Raw genomic sequence first — 27439 nt, 5'->3', positions numbered from 1 at the left:
CTAGGAGAAAGTGCCACTGGGAAAAGTGCGGTTTATTGCATAAAATTTAGAAATGAAATTCTAGAAAAAATTGTATGTGAAGATGAATATACCCTGTATTATTTTGGCTGAAAAAATTTGAACGAAATGAATTATTTCTTCACCAAAAAAAAAAATGAAAATTTGAAAAAATAAAGTTTTGCTGATACTTGAATCAAAAATGCAAAAACATTTCGGAAATTCCAAAGAAATGAATGCTCGGGTATAAAAGGGATATAGCAAAATCATAGAGATAATCTGGGGTGTACCACCCCCCCCTCCCTTCTGATTTGTAATAAAAATCTGCTTCTTAACTACGGATTTGATCTTTAGTTAAGAAGCGAGATGGAATTTTGTAACCACATTCTTAACTAAAAGAATCGTTTTCCCTCCGTAGTTAAGAATCGAATTAAGAATTGCAACGAATTTGTATTTCATAGAGAAAATAGAAATATATACAATAGAACCTGTCTAAACTAACCACCCAAAAACCCATCATGTGGCCACCCTACAGGGGAGAGTACAAACATATTATATATATTATTTCAATCTACAGCTGAAAAATGAGAGAAATAAGAAAAAGTTTTGTTGAATACGGATCACATGATCACACTAGTTATGCTACTATTGCAGTAATTGCAGCCTTAAGGCCGGTATTACACTATAAAAGTTTGATAAAATCCATTTTATAAAACTTGAAAAATCTAACCAATAAGGTTATTGGTTACATTCTAGAAAATGCAACCGTTGACCTTATTGGCTGCATTTTTCAAGTTTTATAATAGTACTATTATCAAACATTTATAGTGTAATACCAGCCTTAGAAGAGGTATAGGAGCCTCTATACCTCCTATAAAATTTCAGCCAATGAACAATTCACCTTCAAAACATTCGTTGATGAAGCAGTCCACTTAAACAATGTTTTTTGTGTACCGTGAGAACAAATGGAAAAGAGTTGTACCGATGCAATTCGAAAAGTCAGATATATTTGCAACATTTTTACATTTATATAAATTCTATACACTTGTATGCTCTTGGTATACGCAGAATTGAACATGCTAATTCGAAGGAATCTTTGTGAGGATGGTTATGTATGCTCCATGTTTTTAGATTATTCAGATCTTGTTTCATCAGATCATCCAGCTAGATTGCGACATACATCCTGAATGAATTGTAAACGAAATCCCATTGCATTTGCAACACCGTCCGAAACAAACTGTGCAACAAATGGCCCTCCAGAAAGATCTAGAAGATTAAGAAACATAGAAAATAATGTTTGAAAACGTGTAGTTCCAACTAAAAATGTAGGGTCAAGTAGGGTAAATATGTTACACTCAAAAAGGAGGGCAATTATGATACACCTTAAAAAACACTTTATTGTTGACTAAACCAAGCCTAAAGAATATATTTGAATTTGCTCGTTTCTTACTCTTTTCACGTTCTATTATCTCTTCAAAAATTTGATGCATTCAAGGCATTAAAAAAAATTACGACACCTACATTTTTGGAGTCAAAAACTTTTGTGAGGTACATCAACAACTTTACTGTCACTTGCTGTAGAATGAAGATATTTATTATTGATGCATATAAAAATGTTGGGGAACAAATTCCTTTCAAGCTATATTTACGTTTATATTAATATCATACTCTTTGTGGTGTTAATATGATACACTTTTTAATAATTATTTATATTACAGGTCGTTTGTTGATCAGCTGATTCTATATACACACTGTTTTTACTTGTGCTTTGGTTTATTTTATTCAAGTTAGGACTTTTAAGCGTTTTAAGACCTTTCAGGCTTACGTTTCTTGTTTCTTTTTTTCAGATTAGGCCTAATTGAAGATTTATCCTGGGTTAATTAAATGAACTTTTGGTGTTACTAAAAGGTGTTGTGTACACAGCACTTTTTAGTAACTTTGAAGTAATTTGGACTATAAAATGGTGAACAAATATGTCAAAAAGCTATAACATAAGCCAATTTTTGCAATAAGCAAAAATTTGCTTATGTGCCACTTCTGCAATTCTAAATGCTAATTATAACCACATTTAATTAAGACTTTTGTCAAATCAGTTAAAATATATCTAAATAAAATTTTCAAGACAAACATGTATCTAATCACTTAATTTGTGTAAAAAAAATGAAATTTTTTACCATACAAAAATTTGTTAATTTGACAGTGCTTTACATTTTATGCTCTAACTTGGGCATTTAATGTCAGATTTGCATGATTTTTGGACACATGATACAATGCAATATGTATGTGTCAAAAATGCCCTCACAGCTTCCCTATAAAATACAGGGGCTGAATAACGGAGGTGTAACACATTTGCCCTTCGCCTTGTATCACAATTGCCCTTTTGAGAGGGCAAATATGATACACCTGTTTTTTTGGTTTTTTTTCAAAAAGTACACAAGCTTGAAAATAATACTGTATAGGCATTCTTACTTCCTTTCTAAAGCTGAATCTAACACTATTTTTTTCTATTTTGTATCATTACTGGTTGCGGAGAAACATGCAAAAGTTTAGTTTTGTATCATACTGTATTTGCCCTACCTGACCCTTTAAAAGATAACAAGAAATATATTTATATTCTTGAAAATTCTTTTTTGCTTACGACGTACTATTGTGTTGGCAACCATGTTGAAAGAGAGAGAGAGAGAGAGATGGGTATCGATACCATTCTCACTGTCGAGATGTGTGTGATATCCAAAGTAATCTTTAATTAAAAATTTTTTTTTTTCAAAACAAAAATCATTTATTTTTCGTCTTGTTCTGTTACCGAAGCGCTTCACATCAAAATAATAGCGCAGATAAAACACTTAAAACGTCTTTTGTAACCGATGGCTTGATCTCCGATAGGATTGAAAATACACTTATCTGAGCTATAGGAACCTATATGAGCTTACTCATTTTTTGCCCTCCTGTTTTGTGAATGTAAACTAAGAGAGTATTTTTTTAGCAACTTCCTTGGAAGGAAAAAGATGAGATACATTTCACCAATTAAGAGAAACAAAAATGAAATAGGTAAAAGAAATTAAACTTAACGAATGCCAACTATGCCTACATTTTATTCTGCTGTTGCCTGAAATTTTATAATTACTTCAAACTTTCTTTGTTTTTTTCTTGGATTTTTATGAATTTTCCTTGGATTTTTATGAATTCTTTAAATATAGGTGTCGTTGTTTACAAATGAATGTACGCAACACGATGAAGAAAGTAAAATGTAAAACACTCATCACATTTGAATGCATTTTTACCCAGTCTCTGGATAGTATCACGACTTCAGCTTACTATTTATCATCGCCTGGGATACTTGCAATTTTTAGACATCTATTGCCTGCCATCTAAAATACAATACGAAGCCCAGCATGAAACACAATGGCTCTGAAATTTGCGTCACTAATAGGATGGATATAATGATTATGATAAATGCAAGATATGAAAATCACGTGTCCTAGTGACTCCTCCGGCAAGCAATATAAGTAGTTTTCAATCGGAACTCAGCCGTAGCAACGTATAATAAAAGCTCGTTCGAGTAGGTTTGACTTTTTTTTTTGATGGCTCACCCATTCATCAGATTTGTCAAGTGAATTATAATTATTGAACGCATCTATCTAATGATCACTCATTCCAATTGATCGGCATTGAAGACTAATGGACGACTGTCATCACATTCGGTCCCTTCTGTTCCTTAGAACTGTGAAACTGTCATACTGTTCTGTGGAATCATATATATATATATATATATATATTCGCTTTATCCTTCACCAAGTCTGTTTATAATATCGCAAATTTTTGTATGTATGAATGAATGCTTTTTTTGCTCTCGTTTCAGCTATCGAACTTCCAGCCAGAAGAGACAGCAGTGGAGTAGCGTGGATCCCCGGTGGGGGTGAATCCTGCGGCTTGAGTCGGGAATACCCGCTGAGCCCGGATACTCGAAGAGTTTTTCCAGCATGGCCCAGCCGCAAGGTGAACTGCTTATATCCCGTAAGGGACTGAGCGGGGACCATGTTTGGTGTTGGTGATGATCACTCAACGACTTGCACACCACAGATCTGCTGCGGCTACGGCAGGTGGACTTTGACAAAGTCTGGAATCAGCATGGGCAGACATACCCTAAAAAATCACATCCAGAGCTTATTTTTTTCAATCAAAGTCCAGCAACAGTTGGTGTCATCCATTATGAATACGCAAAACAATCAGTTTTTATTCGCGTTCTTCAATTCAAACGTCAGGGGGTTTTTTTCAGGGGGCATTTTAGTTCAAGTTTCTTATGTCATTTGTTCTACAATAAAAAAGGCTTTGGTAAATCTTATCTTTCGTGTTGTTGGATTTCTGATGGCCAGTAATGTGTATTGCCATTTATTATTGATGAATATTGTAATTGTATCCCTGAAAAATATTGTAATATTTTCAATTATATACCTGTTACAGGATGGTTAACTGTTGGATTGATGAAAGCCGGAGATGGGTTAATTCTCGCTCCACAATATCGATCACCGCCGAGACGTAGATAGTCTGTAGGGCATTCTGTGACCCCAAGACCAGCTGCACCACTTTCTACTGTAGGGGAACTATCTTGATTGAGATTCAGTAGGGCAAAAAAATCTGTTGTCGGCACTCTGTATGTTTGTGAGCACCGGCCAACCTCTTTTCTGAAGCAAATAGCGTAATTCAATCCATTCAGGTAACCACCACTTTGTACAGTAGGCTCACTAGTAACGTAATTGAAGCTGGATATAATGCCACTTTCCCCCGTATAGTATTGGAGGCAGTTATTTGGAGCTGCAAAAGAAAATTTTAATTTATAAAACATTAGTTTGAGATATTATTTTTTTCTTATTCGTATGTTGTTTACCGCGTATGTGTGAGTGTGTGTATATATACAGTAGAACTTGGGTAATTCAAACTTTTTTCGAATTGTTTGGATAATTCGACGTTGGTGGAAAAAAATCATGATTTTTGTATGAGTAAATTTAGTTTGGAAAAATTCTACAAGAAGCCAGATTTTGCTTTTCTCGATCAAGTTACTAAACAACAAATTTTTAAAGATAATAAAAGTAGAAAAAATTCAGTTTTTCTCTCTTCCTCTACTTTTTTTGATAATTTGAATTATCATTTACCCATTTTAACATTGTTCAGCTGAAATGAATCGAGAATGTGTACCACTTAATACCGATTAGACTTTTCAATCTATACCGACATATGGGCCCCTAACTATCATACCATTCACAGAAACTGAATGAAATTTTGGCATAAGGTATTTTGATGTATGCGCTCAGGAATGATATGGAAAACAACAGCGTCACTCTAACAGTTACGGTTACAGTGAGAAAATTTCGAAAATATCAAATGGCAACACCAAGTTTTTTGTATTGGAATGTGATCTCCATTGTGAAAAACCCTAAATAGCGTTCGAACGGCAACTGTAGCATGAAAATCACCGGCGGTAGATAGGCTAAAAGTGAGGACAACCAATAAGGACAGAGAAGCAGCATAAAATAAAGCATTTTATTGTGTTTCACAAATTTTCCACATGACCTTGTGGAGGACTAATCAGGCTGGGATCTCAGCCGAAGAAACGGTGCGACGAATGAAACGAACATTAATGCTCTGGTGCATGGCAAAGTCCTTTTTACTTTTTCCTTGCTTAGCTCCGGGGATTTTCGTGCTACAGGTGCCATTCCAACGCTATTTAGTGTTTTTCAGTATGGAGATCGCATTCCAATACAAAAAACTTGGTGTTGCCATTTGATATTTTCGAAATTTTCTCACTGTAACCGTAACTGTTAGAGTGACACTGTTGTTTTCCTTATGCCTTATGCCAAAATTTCATTCAGTTTCTGTGAATGGTACTGTAGTTAGGGACCCATATGTCGGGATAGTTTTTTTATAATCACCCCGTATATACATACGTATATATATAATATTCTCTCACAACTGACCATAACTGACGATTAAAAAAATTAATTGAAATTAAGGTCGGGAATCGATTAAAATTTTTAACTGATTAATCAAAAAATTTTAATCGATTAATAGAATATTTTTTGGGATGATATAATATTAAGATGATATAAAATATATTTTATTGATATCACTCACATATTCTGTACATGTAAACAAATATAGGAATAGAGGTTAAGAAATTAAAGGGCTGCCCGCTTCAAGCATTTTAATATGCTGAACATAATTGCCAAAACTTGTAATTGCTTCACTTGGATCTTGTCCGATGATTCGGACAAGATCCAAGATCCAATTTCTTTTTAAAAAGAAATCGGTTATTTTTGATTATTATTTACTGATTTCAAAACTGCTTTCGACTATACTGTTGCCTGCTTGCCTAGAAACTCCTCTCGAATGGTACTTGTGAGGAGATGAGCTGATGCTTCCAAGAATACGGAAAATATCTGCTCTTAGTGGAAACAATAAATTTTGGTGTTTGTCTTCTAAAATTCCCATCAAACTCAATTTGAAACTGAAATCATCAAGTTCCGTTGAATCTAATTTCATGAAAATATTGATTCAAATATTTAAAATGTGGTCACTTATCCAAGGTGTTCTGCATAAAACATGATTTATGACATCTAATCGTTTTTTTCAAAAAAATCAAGTCAATTCACAAACGTTTAATAAAAATTTTAATCGAATTTTAATCGAATTGATCGAATCGATTAACTCAACTAAATTTTTTAACTGCGATTAACAATTGATCGATTAACCGACCCGATTAATCGATTAATCGGACCACCCCTAATTAAAATTAATTAATTTGGGTCGATATCTCTACTAGAACAATTCGAGTTTTAGGTACATGTGTTTGTGCGGGTGTAACTCGGTTCTAAACTTGAAAAAAGTTATTAAAAACAACTTAAAACCGTTAAAAATGAGTAACACGTGTACTTCTGAAAAGCGAAGAGGTTACAAACAAATATTAAATGGAAACATAACAGCATATCTATACGCTATTATATGTTTCCAAAAAATGTTTCCAGATAGGTTACGATAAATTTGATAAATCCGGTGATTACGCATAATCACCGACCATTTTGATAAGTTTGATAAATACTGTTCATATATTGCGAATTCAGTACATTTACTGATGATTATGCATAATCTCACAGCTCGTATTGATAAATATGATGAATCATCAATGAATTTCTCAAATTTACCTGACATTAGACTCAAACTTCAGTCTAGGATGATTAATGCGATCGGTGTGATGTTGGTTATATACAGTATTTACGCACTCTGATAAGTATGTAGAAAGTCAACATTTACAAAACTGATAAAAAGATTTTTGTTTCCATCTTCTTCACACTTATTTTAATTTCATTTAAAAAAGTGATGGAATTTAAGTACTATTTCCGTATGATTTTCCCGCATTTATCAAATTTACTAACTTTATTTGGGAATTATGCATAATGTCTGGTATAAGAGATAAATTTTGTGAAATTCATCAAGCTTATCGAGACGATTGGTGATTATGGATACACAACCGGTGAGATTATGCATGCTTATCGATTTATCACATTTACCGTAACAGATGCATTTGAATTGACAAGGAATAATGCGGTTACCCGTACCGACTACAATTACGAAGTAAATAAGAATTTTTGTGAAATCATTCGTACATACAAACATGTGAGTATGAAAAAAAGAAAAATAATATGTAGAAACAAATATCTTGTGAATAGTTAATTGAAAGAAAATTCATATATAGGATCGTCATTGAATTCATCATCAGAGGAGACGCAATGAAGAAAACAATGAAGGGGCTGAAAGTCGCCAATCGGGACTCAGGCCATTGTACAGGAGGGTGAGTATATATTGTATATTCATTAATTATTCGGGGTGGGGAGCTCAGCCATCTCCTAAAATTTATTGAGGGCTAACCACCTTAGGCCCCCCCCCCCCGGTTCCAGTCCCTATGTTCATCATTAGGTTATACTCCTGTACTTGCTTAGTAAAGCACACTCAATATCTACCACTGCCTCTTGGATGTTTTGGAGATGTTCTCCCTAACCTCAACACTTGCCTGCAAACAATTTCCAACAGAACAATGAGCAACTGCAAGTGGCGAAAAACTCTCCATTGCCCACCAGGTTGACCTGCTGCCCTGGGTCTCCTATTCCACAGATATGTCACCCATTGAGCACGTCTGGTCCATGATTGTGAAAACGAATGGCCCAGCAGTCGCTACCTGTGTGCCAGCGTGTACAAGCAACATGAACTGACATACCCCAAGCACATATTCAAAGTCTTTTTCTTTCAGTACCGAGACGTATAGCAGCAATTACTGCCAGCCATGGGGCCCACATGAAATATCGATTTATAAGTGTTCCGCAGGTCGAACGGGACTGTAATTGCAATCACTTCGCCCTTGCACATTATGTTATTTGTCCAATAAATATGGCTCTTGCCCTTCATAGTATATGAATTTTGGATTTCCAGCAGTGTATTTCCACGAGGAGACTTCATTTAGACATTGGTAACAGGGCTGTCTTAAGAGCATCATGGGCCACGGGCCAAGTGATTTTTCTGAAGCTCTACCAGGCAAATTCAAGAAAATTTCAACCAGATATAATTTTTTGATGGACTCCCTCTTCTCTTGAGGCCTCAGGCCATGCTCGGGTGGGCCCATGCCTTAAGACGACACTGATTGGTAATTACAAGCATGTCGTGAGCAGTCTGCTCCATGGAATTTGAGATCAAGATCAGATCTATGACTTCTCCTGAGAAATATGTAGTTTCAATGATATAAATATGAATTTTCAAACTATGAATCCATAATCGCTTCTCCAGCAGATAGCTTATTAGCAGATGAACTTATGAGACATGTTTCACGCTTTTAAAAAAAAGTCTAATTGTAATATTATACTCGTGAAGATGTGGAAATCCACCACGAATGTTTCACGAATATTCAGTTAAGATATAAAATTACAGCGTGATGTTATAAATCTACAGTTTTCGGACTGGACCAGTTTGTTCAAAAGTGGGCAAGAAACGAACCAGCGGAATGGTAGAAGCTTTAGATGGCTTAACGGGGGAGGGGGTGGGGATGAGAAGAAAATTCTAAGAAGAAGGTGGTGAGATAAATATGAGTTTGAGAAACTTTGGACTCTCTCTCTCTCTATAGATGCGAATGTCACTATAGGGATGCCCTATCCCTATATAGTGGAGCCCTATCCATAATACACTGAGACTGAAGTCGTGGTGAAACACCTTTACACGAACAAATGAATTGCATCCTCACATTTTGGGATGATTCTGATTGATTTAACATCTGGACAAGGCAGTGCTTCATTATCTAACAAGATTTTTTGCGTAAATGTATCATAAACTACGGAAATGGAAAGCACGTTTCCACAGCATTAAAGAAGTGGCCAAAACCATCTCGAAGTGCAATAATTAAGTTGATATAGGAGATTTAAGAAATTGGTTCTTTCATTGATGCGTAGAAGGCGAATGTTGATCTAGACATTACAGAATGTAAGTGCCATTACATCTGTTCACTTTGAAAACCTCATCAGTGAATTACTTTGTTTCTCATAGACATTGGGTGTAGTTGTATATCATATTTTTTTTTTCATTCTCTTGGAACAACTTCTATTTCTTTGTTTATTTAAACAATAGCTGTCAACTTATAGACGGGGTTGATCGGATTCAGAGAAGAAAATATTAAAATAAGAGAATTTTAAAGATCTCGAAAAAGGGATGGACAGGACACAGGATTAATCATGAGTTACTTCTTCACCGTCAATCGACTGCTTTGACATTGGCTTACCACTTTTGTTAGATTATGTAAGGATAAGCTCACAAGGCTGGGGTTGTCGTACGGAATTTTTCACTATCAGAGTTGTGAATACTGTACATTTAATCGACTACCTTCCGTAGTAGTAAATTCTACCATCATTGAAATGTTAAAAAAAATAAACGATGTTCACTGCAATATGAATTTAAAAGCCATCCATCTTTTTAATGACCAATCATGTTTATTATGGCAAAATGTTTTCTTTAATTATGGCAAATGAATAGTTTTTTCTGCATAATCTAAGGTTTTCCTTTAGAGGGATTCGGGGATTCTACTGTATACGTGTATATTGTTTAAGGATGAATAACAACCATTTTTAATGTGCGCATTTTGTTCAAGGCACCTCGATGGACTATATTCCCTGTTGTAGCTTTTGTATATTTGTATCGTTATTTATTAACACCGACATTTTTTCGCAGTCATTTACCTTTTGAAGGATTTGAGCATTCAAGATATGTTATTCGAATATTCCATTTTCTTCTTCCTTCTCCTCTGGTAACGATCGTCAGTACAATGGGATTCACAGTATTTTCCACGTTTAAATACACTAATAAGAATAAAAGATATATATATATATATATATATATATATATATATATATATATATATATATATATATATATATATAAATTATAAACGATGAGTGCGAATATATATATACATATGTTCTCATAAAGCTTTAAAATACAGTAAAATATCTCTGGAAGGCCATTTTCTATTAGTACCATTTTTTTTGGTCCATAATATTTCTTTAAAGAGTTAACATTAATTTGCTCTCCTCATTAAAGAGCCTTCCGCATTCGGCCTTTCTTCCAAAATCTAATAATGTAACCCTTTCGTGACTATTCACAATCAATGTGAGTGATCTATAGTGGTTATAAAAACTGTTTACAATGGTTCCAATTGTAAACCATTGAAACCAAGAAACTTGATTAAGAATTTATATAATGGGATTTTGAAAGCATCCATCTTGATGAAAGTTCGTTTTAGATTAGGTTTTTATGAAAAATATTTTGTTTCCTGAATAAATTACTCAAATTCTTCATTTAAAGAAACTTCATTAGAGAAACACAGAAAGAAGGAGAAATATAAAATGATAACACTCTGTCAAGCATCAATTCATTTTAGTTATGATTCACTTTACCGTGCTGTCCAGTGTTGAGGCCACAGAGTATTGGTATTAGATTGTTCCCATTTTGACCCATGACGTAGAAGCGGTCAGCAAAGCAGTCACCGTCCACTGGTCTGACCAGGTCGAATTCAAGGAAGTCTAGCCTAACCTGGCAAAGAGGCGCTCGTTTTGGTCTCAACAAGGTCAATGAGCAAGACATTTCGGCCGTGTCAGAGAAGTCCTGGGGGAAGCCTGGGTTTATGAAGTGGGTCAAATTCTGATTCGTCGCTGTGCTACATGTTCTGTAAACTAGGAAATAATATTATAAACATATAATCTTTTTATATTATGCTAAATAATATAATAGAAGTGAACGGGAATTTTGGAAGAAATTAATAGTTTAGAAATATTTTATCCCAATGAAAAATATATAATTTTAAGTAAAAGCAATAAAATTTTAAGTTTTATGAAATTTTTGAGGTCCGAAAAGATAAATGTTACTGGCAACGAGGAAAGGGGTAAATCAAACAGTCTAATGTTTGAATTTAAAAAAACTTGATGCATTCAATGTTAATTACAGTGAGACAGGCCATTGTTGCTTTATCTGTGAAATGTTTGAATAACAAAAATTACTGCATCGTGGTCTTATTAAACCATTAGTAATCACGCAGTAATATACTTGGATCAATTGATGGTAAACAAAAAATACTAATACGTAATAATAATAATAAAATATTTTTACACATGTAAATGCAGAAGATATCACCCTTGTAGGATTCCAGGAAGGACCAATGTCCATTTTAGCCGCATAGGTACCATTTTTTCGTCTGTGTGCTAAATTTGTACTGTATTATCTACGTTTCTCTTCGTGTTGTCTTTGTCTTAATATGTTTTCTGTTTGTATACTTTCATGTGTGTGTGTAATAAAAAAATTTCAGGCACTTTGTTTTTAATAATTTAGTTGAGCGACTATACGAGAAGCCATCTCAAAGAATACAGAAGTGTACCTAATTCTGTACGGATTTCCATCGTAAGCAAACAAATATCCAGTAAATGAACAATGGAACGACTCTTTCATTGTCAATTGTCATATATATTATACATATAAAATCCGATTTCATCATTGTAAGTGTACGCAAACAAAATCTGTGACGAGTGCTTTTGAATAGCAAATTTAAAAATTTGATATTTACTCTCTAATACCGAGTAAATTTTGCTTGAGTAAAAATGGTATTTTGCGTATACGATTTATGTCTTTATCATTATATAAAATCATTGGAAATTGCAGGAAAACAATCTTACAGACACAGCAGACTCCAAAACCGAAAGCACAAGTACCTATCTGCAAGCCTTGTAGTTTCAAACACTCATGAAAAGAGTAGCATATACCATTCAACTGACGAGTCGGAGAAGTGCAGGGTACATTTTCAAATTTAATCACTGTGATAACGGTTCTACCTGTAACAGGTGAGAATATTTACACATTATAAATGAAAGCCGTCACACAGCATAGGAAACATCAAAGCTATGACATCAAAACTTCAAAAACTTAACAATTGTCAATGTTTAATGAATCGTTGATTAATAAGTTAACTCATTAACATTATTCAACACGAAATGAAACTATCGTAATATTAAGAATATAAGCTTCTGTAGCATACTGGATAATATAAAAAAACGTTTGAATTTTAAGACGCACATATGTATATGTGTAATATTATATGTATTATATGTGTAATTATATGTATAAGGCCCTACTGATAGTATCACTAATCTCCGGAAAAAGTGATGCTGAAGGGCCTGACTCTCCACCGACCAGATGCGGATCCGGGGGAGGGGGGAGCGATCACCCTTTCCTCAGGAGCCGAATAATACATTTGTACAGGAAAAATTGGTCTCTCGTAAAATACGAAACGATCAACCTACACAATAAATCGCTCTCCCGACTAATCATTCTGCATCCGCACCTGTCATCTCAACGTGGATTAAATTACAAAAACTTCAGCGAAGAAAACGTTCTGAAACAACTTTTATTGTGAAAGTATCTTTCATGTTATGTCAAACAACATTCTTTCTGATTATTTTCTAATATAAGAAAAAACAGTTGATGTGTTATACATGCAGGCCATTTTATAAGAAATTTAAACTAGTGGGGCACTAGAAAAAAAGGGCACTCGAAGCGGAATAAGCTCCAGTGTGTTCCGTACAAATGACATAGCATGCAACAATTTCAAATTTTAATAAAATTATTAATTAATAAAAGTATTATTAAAAAAGTAATTATTAATTAATAAATTATTAATTAATAAATTATTAATTAATAAAAGTATTAACTAATAAAATTATTAATTATTAAACTCATTAACTAATTATAACTCTCTCTCTGTGTTAATGCATAACATATGCAAAACAGGAAAGGCGGAGATTTATAAACTTGAAAAAAACATAGCAAGAAATTTATGAGAATTTTACAGAGAGAGCTGCAATCAAAAATTATGTACAATGGAGATAATGACACATTGTGTTGGAATTGATTCAAAACAGTATAAGAAACATATGCGAGATAGGAAATTATTGCATGTACAAAAGGATGCAAGGTGAAATTGTATAGCACATACAGAACAGGAGTGTATAACATTTGCAAAAATAGGTACATGAAGGTACGCAAAAAATGAACTAAATAGGCAAAAACAAGAGTGTGTGGCCATAATCGGGAAGGGTTGCGTGGTGCTGGCATTAATTAAAAACAATATAAAAAACATATGCGAGGTAGAAAATTATTGCAAGTACAAAAGGAAGCAAGATGACATTGTACAGCAGATGCAGAAAAATTATAACGTTTTTCAAAAAAGAGATTCATCTCTTTATCGAAAACAACTAGAAACCGGACTTAAAACAACCAGAATTAATGTAAATCATTATTTGGATGACCAAACGTCTCGTATTTCCCGGAACATTTCTGTATTTTCACGTGATTTAATAGTAGACTACTAGTACACAGGAAATGTTTTTGAAAAAGACAAACAACTCGCAACTAGATGGGTATTTTTCCCCATCCGAATGGCCAAGAAAAAGGCCTGATCTAGTTGGAAAATAACTAACTTGTCAACACTGTTCTAGTTTGAGCAGGCACTAAAGAAACACATGCAAACACTCAAACTTTAGAATGGAAAATTCTACCTTTCTCCGATGTTAAAATATAGATGTTGATTTCTATCTTTTTTCAATTATAACAAGAAAACAATCGAAAAAGAACACAACAAGAGATGAAAAACAAATATTCAATTTAAAAAAAATCTGAACAAAAAGTAATTTTACACAAGTCCGCATTTGCTAATAAAAAATTCTCAACATTAAATTCCCGGTTATAATCATCTCAAATCTCACATTACGTAACACAGCTCCTGCTAAAAAGGCGTTGGCATATGATACCCCTGGTCTTGATTGGTATTTTTTTATGGTTTGTTATTACTGTATAGCCCCGCTTGACCATTGGCTAGCTTCCTCACAAAGAGATACTATTACTAACACATCTCCCAAAGACAGACGCCATGTCATTCTTTCCATCTCTCTAATTTTTACAAACATTTGAGATTCAATAGTAACGGAATCAGTCTTCAAGTATTGTATACTCACATAGTATACACAGAAACACTCATAAAACTACAATACAGTGGAACACTCCTTAATACGACTCTCATTTATACGACTTTTACTCATTTACTCATTCATTATACACGTTTGGCTTCGGTCGCAGTTTATTCCTATGCATATATTAATGTTAAAATATTTAATTTATCAGACTCACAACATCAATTACACGGCGTTTTCATTTCAATTGGAACCCCGGAACTCTCAGTAAAAATTTCATTTCTGTCAATAGGATTTCAATTTTATTTTGTAGGTAGCAAAAGACGTCACTGAAATTAATATTTTTACGAATATTATGGCCAGAAAAGCCTTAATTTTTAGTATGATTGTAAACGGATACATAAGCATTGACCCCTTTAAAATGCGCTCTAAAATGGGTTGTTTATTGTAAGTTTTTGAGAACTACGGAAACGCGGCGAGCCATAAACGAAATAATTTACATTTGTCGAAAGGCAACTATACTAGATGTACAGACCATACTTCTTCTTCACATACTACATGTTCCTTCAGAGTTTTTTCCATTGTGTTAGTGCTTCGTTTCTCAGTGTTATTCCTGAAGCATTTGCAACTGGTCTACTGGTGAGAAACAAGTACAATATATATGAGTTCGTTCTTTCATTTCCAGTAGAGTTTCCTTTGGTTGTGGTATCTTGCTTGCTGGCTGGCTGTGTGAAATCAGCTTTTCTCAATTTCTGAAAAAAAGAAAAGCCCCCTTTCCCTTCTCTCTTTTGAACTTAAAATGAAAATTTCGACAAAAAAATCTGGATCTATGAAATAGTGAAACTTGTGAAGAAATTAAATATGCCGAGTTACTTTTGGATTGGATTGGATTTTGTGTTTAATGGCGCAAGGACATGGACGGAGATACGGGGGGCGTGGGGGGGCACCCCCCCTAGCGTCAAAGGTGGAGTCGACTGATCTAATGTATATATGTATATATGAATTGACATCATCATCATCTTGTCCCCCCCCCCAGCAATAATGATCGTGCTTCCCCACATTTCCAAGTCTATCTCCGCCTATGCGCAAGGACCAATAAGGTCAAAATGCGCCAAAACAAGTAATTAGATGAAAATAATTCTTGTCATGTCCAGAAAGTAAAACCATGCATGATAAAAAACGTTGCGTGAAACGTAAAACAATGACATCGATTGTAAATAACTATAATTCGTGATTAAAAACCAATCGCTTTGATGAATTTAAAAATACGAGATGCATCGCAAAATGTCACGAAGCGAAAGATGATTCTGGCCAAAAGCGGTCGTAAAATGATGGCGATCATGCGAACAAGTAAAAGCATGAGCAACGATCAATGGACTTTGACAATGTGGGCACTCTGGTTGACTTCTGTAATAACAAATATGATTGCGTGAGGCGACTGTGTCCTATGCGTATATATAACCGGACAAACAGAACTTCCTCCTTTCTGTTAGTCCTGCAGCTCGAACGCCAATGGCCAAGTGTAGGTTTGATAGCATGTAGTTTATTATTAATTTGATTGTTCCAATGATCCTGCCAGCGGCGATGCATTACTTCTCGGAGGGAGTTACTTTTGGAGACGGTTGCAAAAAAAAAAAATAATAATGAAACTAAATCTGTGTAAATATAAACAGTATTGTTCGCAGAAAATCATACAAATTTGTTTTTAATTTTCTTCTTTTTTTGTCATTTGTAAAATAATCGTAAGAATCCTGAAGAGATTCAGGACTCATTCTAAGAGATATACACTATAAAAGTTTTATTAAAGTTCTTTTATAAAACTTGAAAAATACAGCAATAAGGTGATCGATTGCATTTGCTAGAATGTTACCAATGCTCTTATTGGTTGCATTTTCAACTTTTATAAAAACTTTTAACTAACTTTTATAGTGTAATTCCAGCCTTAATCACCAGGTTCAGACGAACAACGCCCCATCAAAATGTAGAACAAACTGAATTTTCACTACCCAAAAACATTTGATGAAACACCACGAGTTTCCTGATGTTCAATTATACGCTTGAAACTGCATGTTAACCACTTGCCTGATTTGCTCGTGTCAGACACGGGCATCCGCTTCTTCCAAAAATGGATTTGCCTGTGTCTCGCACTGGCACCGTAATCCTTGCTAAGGGGAGCTAAGGAGGGGGCTAACTTTTAACGAAAAGTAAAAATTTAACAGAACACTGCATCACTTATCTGCGCCTGCAGATAAGTGACACTAGATGAAGGGAGTATGGACTGCTGTTATAGCGGTATTTGGGATCTCGATAGACCAATTGGTTCTGGTTAATCTTTTACGCTTCTGTTCTGATTTGCCAGTGTTTTTCTGTTTTCGTAATCTTGCCCCTAGAGGGAGCTAATAAAAAGTAAACATTTAACAAAATCTGCACGAACGATATGGCTTCATGCAGCAGCAATATAATGACATCTACAGGGGTTGGACAAAATAATATGACCACCTGTGAAATGAGACAAAATCTTTATTAATAGGCTGTTGGCCCTTCTTTTGCATTAGTTACAGCTTGTATCCGTCATCCGTCGTGGGATGGACGAATACAAATCGTGCACCAAGTCACGGGGATACGTAGACACTCCTCCTGCAAAAAGGTCACTAATTCAGAACGTGCCTTTGGAGGTGGAAACATACTGCGCAGTTTGACCTCCAAAACACCCCACAAAGGTTCAATTATATTAAGATAACGATGATACAGTTATCCCCGAGGATAACTGTATCATCGGCGTAGAAAAGGCTATGAATTGCAGTGTTCGAGTCCAGATAAAAAGCTGGGATATCTGAAGAATTACGTCTATGAATCAATGGGGGCCACATAGAGAGTAAATAGTGTCGGACTAAGGGTTTTTCCCTGCAAAACACCTTTCGTTACTGGGATGCTAGGCGTTAAACTATTAAATGCCTTGACCCTGATATTAGCTCCCGTATACATGCATTTCAATAAACTAATGAATTTTCTGCTGAGACCTAGGTCTTGCAATACTCTCCATAGTATTTGGTGGTTAATAGAATCAAATGCAGCCTTAAAATCAATATATGCGATGTACAATCTACCACCGGGTTTTGATAATTTGCGTTGGATAATGTTATGTGAAATGAAAATTTGATCCGTGCAGGAATATCCTTTACGGAAACCTGCCTGTTCTTCAGGAATTATATTTCGGGTATTTTATATCTACAAAAGAAATTTACATTTTACATCAATTCTGCCTTGATTTCGATCTTCAATAAAACTTGGAAAAAACTAGAATTACATATGGTCTGCAGAAGAGGTGGACGCCTGAAAAAATGTGAACATTGGTATTTTGCTGATAGAGAAATTTCGACAGTGTCACAGTACACTTATTTAGGCCTACCCTTCCAATATACAGGCATGTTTCACTCCGCAAAGCTCCACTTTGTTGCAAAAGCAACATCGGCCAGTAAAGCTGTATGGCCAGTTCTGACCTAGCTGTCAAACTTCCTCTTTGAAAGCAGCTATACAAATACAACACCACAACAGGCAAATTGCCCAACGAGGTGGCTGACTTAAGAACATCATGGATCCCCGAGCCCTTTTTTACCCTACCTACGAGCCCTACCTACTACTGCTGCTATACCACACAACCCCCCGCGGAACCCCCAACGAATCGGTACATGCGGGAATGTGCGTGTACGTGTAGTGAAACCTGGCATGGAGTTTTTTGTTTCTCTGTAATGCTTGTTATGTGTAGTGCTGCCATCTGCCACCAGTTTTTCAAACTATGAGTGAAGTGTTATGATTGAATGATTTTTCGTTGTAGGACTGTTGCTCTCTGTGGCGAGACTTTTTAACGGGGAGATCGGCTCGCATTTGCGCCTTGAAGTTGGGAACCACAGAAAACCAACTTCAGCCGACCACCACTGTGGGGTTCGAACCCGGATCCTCGCATCGCGAGTCCGTCACTATAACCACTCGACCACCACAGCGGCAAAACGCTATTTCAACGCTATTTCAATCATTAATAAGTTCAACAGCATTGTATAGCGCTGAAATTCGGGCTGTTAAATACCAGAGTGACATTGACACTTTGTTTAGTTCTTTTGTCCGTAGATTCTTCACTCTCTCAAAACTGATACCACCTTACATGATTCGCGCTGAACTGGGTTAATCGAGCCTGAGTATCATTATCAAAAAGCACATTTTAAATTTTTGGCTTCGCATTTTGAAAATGAATGAGAAGAGACTCCCAAAGATAAGTTTTCTCAGCCTTTGCGAGAGGGCTAAGCACAACTCAGATTCTAAGTATAATGGGGTTTGCTCTCTCTGGGATATCCTTGATAATGCTGGTTTCTCCTTCCTCAAACTTGAAACTAACTATCTAATTGGTAAATTCCACCTACCATTTATAATATTAAATCTGAAGGATCAAGATGCTCAACATGTTTTATCTCAAATTACTAATTCCGTTCGTTTCCCTCTCTATAAAAATTTAAAAACAAATACAGCTTTGGAGGAATATTTAAATTTTAACCTTGATCTACGCATAAAAAGAGTTCTTATTCAGTTGAGATTCCAGTGCGATGTACTACTTTTGGAGGGAGTGAGGCACCATATTTCATATGAGCGAACTTCCATACATTGCACTTCTGGAGAGTATGAATCCTGGAGACACATCATTATAACCTGCGATAAATATACTGCAATACGAAGTACTGTCTTTGGTAATTCTACTCCTCTCAACCTTGAAAATATTTTGCTTTTCAACGACTACACTACGTGCTTTAATATATACAAATTTATTATACCTGCAATGAAATTAAGAACTTTGTGAATAACTCCTAACTGTAATCGATTTCTCATATGTTTATATTTTTATCCCCATGTCATGTGTCATGTTTAAACTATTTTTCAGTTCTTTTGCCTTTTTCCCCCATCCTTTTCTTCCCCTTAGTTATTTTTTGTGTTTCATATATAATTTTGTGTTATGTAATATCCTTTTTTTGCCACCAATTGTTAAAGGCCAGCGGCCAAAACAATAAGATTGATTGATTGATTGATTGATTAAGATCAGGGAACTGAGCGGGCCACGCGAGGTGTTGCAGTTCATCATCGTGTTCATCAAGCCAGTCTCCAACAATTCCAGCAGTGTGAACGGGTGAATTACATCTTGGAACACAGTTCGAGAATCAAGGAACTAATATTGCATCATTGAATGAAGATGGTCGGCCAGAATACTGACATAAACCGATGCTTTAACCCGCCTATTCAGGACAACAAGTGGGTCGATACCATGGTGAAACATGACGCCCCACAGCATCACTGATCCCCCTCCATGCTTAATAGTAGAAAGGAGACAGTCAACATCATAAGCTTGTGCTGGCGTTCTCCAAACGTAAACACGTCCGTTAATCTGGAATAATGTGAACGACGATTCGTCTGACCAGATGACATTCTACCATTGTTGTTGCGTCCAATTCTTATGTTCGTGACACCATGTTTGTCGTTTCAAGGTATTGCATGGTGGTAATTTTGGAATAGTTGCTCTACCTTGTATATTTGCTGCATGCAGTTCACGGCAGATCGGATAGTTTTTGTCGATACACCTTCCTGTAGATGTGTGTTGATCTCAGATGTTATCTGGGATGCTGTTATCTTGTGCTTTCTGGCCACAATCCGCTTAAAAACCCTTCTGGGTCTATCAGCCATCTTCGACTTTCGGCCACTGTTATGCTTGGTAGATGATGTCTTTCCCTATTTGCTATAGGCTGTTATTACCACCGACACAGTACTTCTCCCGACACCAACAAGGGTGGCCGTTTTCATTACTGTGGTCCCGGCAAGACGAGTTCCAACAATCATGCCTCTTTCGAAATCTGTGAGGTCATCCATAACGAAATTTTAACGCCCCAATATACATCGCAACCGAACGCTATCACTGCTACGACTAGACTGATGTGTGCACATTATCGCCCACTAAGTGGAACTCTTCCACACTAGAGGGCGGGCGTATACGACAGGCTCCCTCGAGTGTTGTTTTTTGCACAGGTGTTCACATTATTTTGTCCAACCCCTGTAGATGCATAATCTTGTAATGTAATTACATAGATACATAATCTCTAGTTCAGTTACATAATCTAAAAACTAGATTATCTATATTTTATGCAAAAAGTTTCAAATAAGAGCTTTTGAAAAAACTAATAATTTCAACTAAAGGTAATAAGAGAACCAAAATTTTTAGATTTTTAAATTAAAAAATCAAGTATGATTTTCTGTAATTGTATTTCTAGTCATAGACATATGAATATAAAATTTAAAAAAAAAATCTGGCAGTTTTTCTGTGCAGAAAAAAATTAAAAACTCGTCAGGCAAGTCTTTAAACCAGAACAAAATAACGAGAATGACATGGTTTTTCTCATCCCAATATATGAGGCAAAAGAACTTTTCCTGGATATGCGGGGTGGAATTCGGAAAGAAAAGTTTACTGGACACCACTTTTGAGACACGACCCTGACTTCCTTATTTCACGCACTGTGGCGTGGGGCTCTGAAGTAGAGGCCTTAGTAGCCTCCCTTAACTTCAGCAAATGCCCCTCCCCAGGTGGGACGGTAGAGAGAGTGACACTGCTTTTTTTCTCAGCCCAATACATAAAATAAATAGACTTTTCCTAGGTATTAAATGGATGTGAACTCGGAAAGAAAAGTCGTCTGGTCTCCGCTGGGAATTAAACCCAGGTTCTCTTGCAATCCGGGCAAGTGCACTACCCATATACACCACGAGAGACACGACTTTGCTTTCCTTATCTATGCACTGTGGTATAATAAGCAGCTAAGCCTCTACTTTACGCCACGTGAAAAAACAAAATAATTATTGCCGTATTTCATTGTTAGCACCCTCTATATCGTACAGCATGTATTGATTCCCATCGGTACTGACAGGGGCGTAGCCAGAAATTTCGTTCGGGGGCGGCCACTTTCATTTTGGGGGGGGGGACCAAAGTGACAGAACAATGGATTTGGCCATCTTTTTCCCTTTTTTCGGTCATTTTCTCACATTTCGGGTGGGGACCAGACCCCCAAGTCCCCCCCCCCTCGCTACGCCCTCGTGTACTGATTAGTATAGCTTATAAGTGGGGGGATAAATCCCTTGCAGCAGGCTCGTGATAAATCTCTGGCACGGATCTAGATTGGTTCTCATCCATGGATCCCACATTGTCATTGTTATCATGCGGTAATAGCTGACTTACATTTGGAAGGCTTCGTTTTCTAGTACGGCTCCACAATCCCTCTCTAGCATCAGGTGCCATCATCAGATATCACTAAAGCATCAAAGTATCGATTAAGTTTGATGATCATGGCTGAATTCTTGATCGAAACTGCATTTTTCCCCTTCAAAAAAATCTTCAGCTGGTGGAACCAGAAAATAGATACCAATGCATCAAAATACTTCTCTGGATGGAAGTGCACAATTAGGCTCTCCAACTTTTGATTCCAGAAGCTGAAGACTTGTGCTTAGAGAGAAATTTCATTTGCCATCAAGAGATTTTGCTTATGTGAATCGCAGCAGCATTGATACAGCTTCTTGAATATAGGCGAAATCTTGATGGCAAATGAAAGGGTCATCTCCATACAATTGCAGCATTGATACAACTTCTTAGCAGCTGAAGACTGTTTGGAGATAGAAAATGAAGTTTCCGGCAAGGACGAATAAATTTACGCGACTTGTCTTCTGTTTATTCAATTGAAGTCCTAAATAGATGAATCACGAATGATGTTGCTCTTAAATTGTAACGCGTTTGTCGTATATGTTTTAAAACATTGAAAACTCTAACATGGACACCATCCAGATAAAAAAAAAAGTAATTCAATGAGTTCATGTACGAAGTACTTTTAATAGTTGCCATGGTTGTATTAGAATAAAATCATTCGAAAGACCCAAAAATGTTGGATTTTGTATAATTTTCGTGGTTACAATATATTGGAGGAGATAATAACCATGATTTTAGCTATTAGAAAAATTACTACAAGGTGCAGAACCTGAAAACAATTTCAAAGTTTTCGAGATCAGATTTCGAAGCAAAGGGAGCAGGGAACGATTTTGGTGTAACTGATGTTGAACGATGGGTATGTACCAAGGCACCCAAACGGTGTGCCGCAGCATCTTATGGTACCATGAGATATTTTGGGGATAAAATTCGAGTGAACACAGTTGTGACACTCTAAGACTTCACAAAGACTCCCAAAGTGACACCCAAAAAGTGCAACATGGTAAATTTAAGTGGCACTGAAGTGTCAAGAAGTTGGCCAACTCCTTTCTGCTCGAGGACCAACATAATCGGCAGCTGCAGCGTCACGGGCCGCACCAGTAAAATAACTCAGAAAACTCACAGATTTGTATACGCCATAAATAATATGGTGAAACACGGTCAATTTAGCCGCTAAAATTCTATTCGGGCTTTGTACGTATTCCCCTCTCCCTTCTCCATAAACTGACTTATATTCATTGTTTATTCGGTTGCGTTCCCAGCAAGCAATGCGTCAAAAATTACAGTTTCTCCTGTAAATTCTTATCACGTGAATCATATTCTTTATCAGTATTTTAGTTTGAAGAAGTGCGAGTCTGTGCAACATTGGCAGGGCTGGTTCTGGACATTTCTCAAGTGTAAGCTAATAATATTTTGGTAATAAAAAATCGCCCCTCCACTTCAGTTGACGCCATAAAAAATCGGCCCTCTTCAGTTGGTGCCTCCTGCGGTCACGTAGTTCGCAGGATTCAAGATCCCGCCCTGGACATTGAATGCCAACAGCCAGTCATGTCAAGATTCAGAAATGAAGGCTTCTCTGTTTTCGCACAAACAATCATCGTGTCCTGGTGTGGAACTCCCTTGATCAATAGCAGAATATGAATCCGACATTGGACGCCAATCTAAGTTGGAATCCACTTCCATAAAAAGGTTCCTTTCAGTCTCACACTGAGCAGCACTTCAAATATTCATTCAGATACAAATACAAAGACTACAACACACAACTTGCCCAACAAGGCGTGAAGAATGCCAATATCAAACTTTGAAAGCAGTTTGCGTGTTCGAAAAGGAAGTATGGTGTGTGTGTGTGTGCGAGCACATAGTAAATTATTTTCGTCACTTGAAATATATGAATGTAAATATGGTATAAGTAGTTAATCAGGAATTCTGCAGGGAACTTATGTTTCAAATAATGATCAGAAATTCAATTTAATTCACAATATTTTTACCTAGTTGCGCCTCCGGCCAGCTATTGCTCATTGAAGGGCGCTAGAAAATATGCATTTAGAATGCTATTATTTTTAATAGTACAGTGAACGTATAAACCTTCTTCAGTTAGAAAAATTAAGTTATTTTTTGACTTTATTTTGGATTCGGGGGGGGGGGAGATTGTGACAAAATAAATACTTTTTTTCAATTTCTCACTGTCTGATCGTAATAAACGCGACAGCATTATTAGTCCGTTAAATCGGAGATGAACGGTAATTTTTCCCTGAGATACTTCAGACACGTTGGGCGCTGTAAATCACTTCTTGTTGCACCCGTCCTTTAACTTATCCATCCTTTGCCCCCGTGGATTTGGTCGGGAATGTCCCGGTCGCGAATAAGTCAGCTTTCCGCAGCAGGATGTCATAGAGAGCATGATTTAAAGTATGTTTCCTCATTGTTAGTATTGTATAACCTTATGAGGTCAACCCATCAATTATTATGATTTTTCTAGGTGCAATGGTTTTTTCTTTTTTTTTTTGCTATATGTCATAGGACAAACACACCTTCTATGAACAAATTTTGCATGTTTGCTGTATATGTGTCAGAATTTACTGCGGACATCATTTTACAATTTTACTTATGTAATTTTCCTGTCGATATTTTTCTTTTTTTTGGCCCAAAAAAAATAATGTTCAGACTTTAGTTTTGGACATGTGTAACTACGTTACATTTACAAATTTTCTTTTAGATCGTTTTTGACGGTACTCTAACGGAATGAATGAAAACCAAACTTTTTTGGTATTATAAACCCTTAAATAACTTTATTTGTTATTCGAAGCACCCAAGACACAAGCAAAATGTTTCAAACGGATAACACGTTATTGAAAATGAGGAAAAATATATATGTATATAATATGACACACACACACACACATCCACACACACAATCAAATAAAAATGTTTTTAACAGTTGAACAGAAATAACAGATCCACTTCACAAAATAATAAATATTCATAATCAATCGAAAAATTTTGTTCCAATATTTGAGAACAATGTTTAATTCGATTGCCCCTCCCGATCTTATTATAAATCGTATTCTGCCATACTTACAATCAAGTGGGATAGGTAAACAAAAATGACCAACAGTATTCCGAAATATTTCGAATATATTCTAATCCCTTTCAATGAAATGACTTATATCACAACTAACGACAGATCACCATACCTAATACAGCATGACAAAAAAAATCGTTCAAAAATTACTTTTTGTTGTGTATAAGAAAAATACAAATACTAAAAAAAAAGTGTAGACAAAAGTTAAAATTATTTATACTTACTTCTTGAATTTTGTATGTTTGTTACATTCATGTTTGGGATGATAGTTTGAATAGCTCTTGATTTCAGACTACACTTAATCAGGAAAATTAGACCAACTTCCATCAAAATAGCAATCATTCGCATTCTGAAATTTTTACATGTTCACGTTTTAGGAAATGAAATATCCAACGAGAGATGCACCGAAAGCAGACTAACCATGAGATATCCAAAGATTATAAGCTATTAGCAGATGTTGATCAAATAACTGAGGAATCACCATTACGAATAAATATGATGCAAAAGTCTTTTCAAAAAGAAAATCTTTCGATACAAAAATCCTAAATGAAGAGTTCTGTATATGAGAGTGCACACGAGTATTTTTCGGGTTACGTGATGTCAGAGCCAATTTGCCGCTCTACGAAAAGTATAAAAACGCATCCCAGCCGAGTTTGAAAGCTTAATGGAAAAGGAAATTCATTCGAAGAAACTTTTGAGACTAATGCATTGAATTTCAGTCAAGTGAACAGTAAATTTGTTTGCTGCATTTTTTTCTCAAAAGAAAAACAAATTTTATTTGAAATCTATCAAGCAATAAAATAGCGGTTGATGTACCTACTTCAAATGGTTTATATTTTCAGAAACGCTCGAGATGAGTTAGTCTAGCTATTCAACGAATCGTGAAAAGTCTTCACGCTTCGTGATGGCACACGTTTTGGGAAAAAGAAAACAAAGGACACGGAACAATGCCGAAGAAGAATATTTAATAATGACAGAAATCCTCACCGATACCTGAAAAACATGAGAAAAAGTTGAAAGAAAAAAGCACTGAAAAAAAATGAACATTGAATTTATTCAGAAGTGATAAAATTATTTTTAAAATACATGAAATGATACAAAAGCTCAACGACTTCCGTAGAATTCCTCACCTTGAATAGTTTGGAATAGTATTTCTTGATATTGTTTTGCCCCGGCTTTCACACGTATTTTTTTCTTGTAGCGAGGGATCCCACATGAAAAGGAGTGGGATCCTTTCTACTTACCAAATTTATTTCTGACTAAATTTATAGTGCACCAAATTTTACAAACAAGGATGGATTTTCGAATTCGTAGATTCCCCTCCCCTCCTGAGGATCCAGGTTCGAACCCCGTTGACGGCACAGTGGTGGTCGGCTGAAGTTGGTTTTCTGCGGTTTTCCAGCTTCGAGGTGCGATGCACAAGCCGGCCTCCCATTTGAAAGTCTTTCCGAAGAGAGCAGGCAGACCAACAACATGGTACTGACATAACATGAAAATTCAAGCATTTCCATCTTTACTTCAGAAAATGGAAGACAGGTGGCAGCACGAACGCAAAACAAGCGCAACTCGACAACATAAATACGTTAGGGCCACACATACACTCACTCAGAACACACATTCCGGCATGTACCGATTCGTTAGAAATTCCGTAGAGCAATGTGTACGAGGTGCATGTACGGTTAAGTAGTAGTAGTAGGTTTCCCCGTAGAGATTTAACGGAATAAAAAAGAAGAGTCACAAACTTTTCCCCACTATATTTCCCATAAACGCTCTCACATATTTTTATTTTTCACAGGTCTCTGCGGTGCTCTCAGTTATCTGCTATGGTTCCCCTTTCACTTAATTTTCAAACCATGGTCCTCTTAGAATACCCCAGGGCCAAAAGAGAATCATATGAATACCGGTTGAGCATCACTGGTTCAGAGCACTGACGCACATCCATCATCAAAATGATCATCTTGGGCAATGATACCCATTTGAAAGCGTTCGTAGAGCTCTGGATGCAATGCTGTAAATCAGTATTTATCAACCTCCGGTCCCTGATATCATTCATACCGGGCCGCGAGTTATTGGCAGTTTTCTTTTTTTCCATTCGTTCGCCGTTAGTCGTGTGTTTGACCGGGCCTTCCACTTAGAAAAATAAATGAACCCGGACCGTGGGCTTCCGAAGGTTGAGAACCACTGCTGTAAATCATCTTTTACTACCACCCTGCTTTTACATTTCATCTGAGGACACAAACCGATGTCCTTGCCTACATCCCTGCTTCCCCAACTAAATCATCTGCAATTGCCAACATAATTGTGAATGGTGTTCTTTACTGAAAAGCATGTTTTGCTGCATTAACTAAATAGCATTTTTTCCCTTAAAGTCAAGGAGAAGTGTGGGTGTTGAAATCTATAAAACAAATTCAAGTATTATTTGTTTGTTATTCTACAGGGTGTTCTGTTAATGGACCGACAAACTCAGAGGGTTGTTAGTAGACATCAAGAGAAACAAAAATTGCAACGGACATGGTGTCGCAAACCACGTTGATCGAGTGAAAA

The 27439-nt window shown here is 36.1% G+C and overlaps 1 protein-coding gene across 3 annotated transcripts in view; it reads right to left on the bottom strand.

Moving 5' to 3' along the window:
* Positions 1 to 838: 838 nt before the first annotated feature.
* LOC149080273 (uncharacterized) overlaps positions 839 to 27439 on the bottom strand; it is a 57122-nt gene continuing 30521 nt past the window's right edge. Inside the window, exons 1-6 of one of the 3 annotated variants that reach the window (XM_089239394.1) lie at positions 25120 to 25689; positions 12249 to 12404; positions 10980 to 11255; positions 10263 to 10382; positions 4450 to 4809; positions 839 to 1263 (exon numbers count right to left, since the gene is read on the bottom strand). In XM_089239394.1, the coding sequence (XP_089095520.1) occupies positions 1154 to 1263; positions 4450 to 4809; positions 10263 to 10382; positions 10980 to 11255; positions 12249 to 12404; positions 25120 to 25243 (1146 nt within the window). In that variant the 5' untranslated portion in view covers positions 25244 to 25689 and the 3' untranslated portion in view covers positions 839 to 1153. Of the gene's footprint in view, positions 1264 to 4449; positions 4810 to 10262; positions 10383 to 10979; positions 11256 to 12248; positions 12405 to 25119; positions 25690 to 27439 lie in introns of those variants that run through there. The other 2 variants (XM_089239396.1, XM_089239397.1) reach the window with 2 other exon arrangements.

This window comes from Pholcus phalangioides, unplaced genomic scaffold, assembly GCF_987345545.1.
Source record: "Pholcus phalangioides strain wild (caught in Gottingen) unplaced genomic scaffold, Ppha-v1.0 ptg000011l_1, whole genome shotgun sequence".
Lineage (NCBI taxonomy): Eukaryota > Metazoa > Arthropoda > Arachnida > Araneae > Pholcidae > Pholcus > Pholcus phalangioides.
The sequence above is the reverse complement of the archived record's forward strand: the minus strand, read 5'-3'. Positions and strand labels throughout refer to the sequence as shown.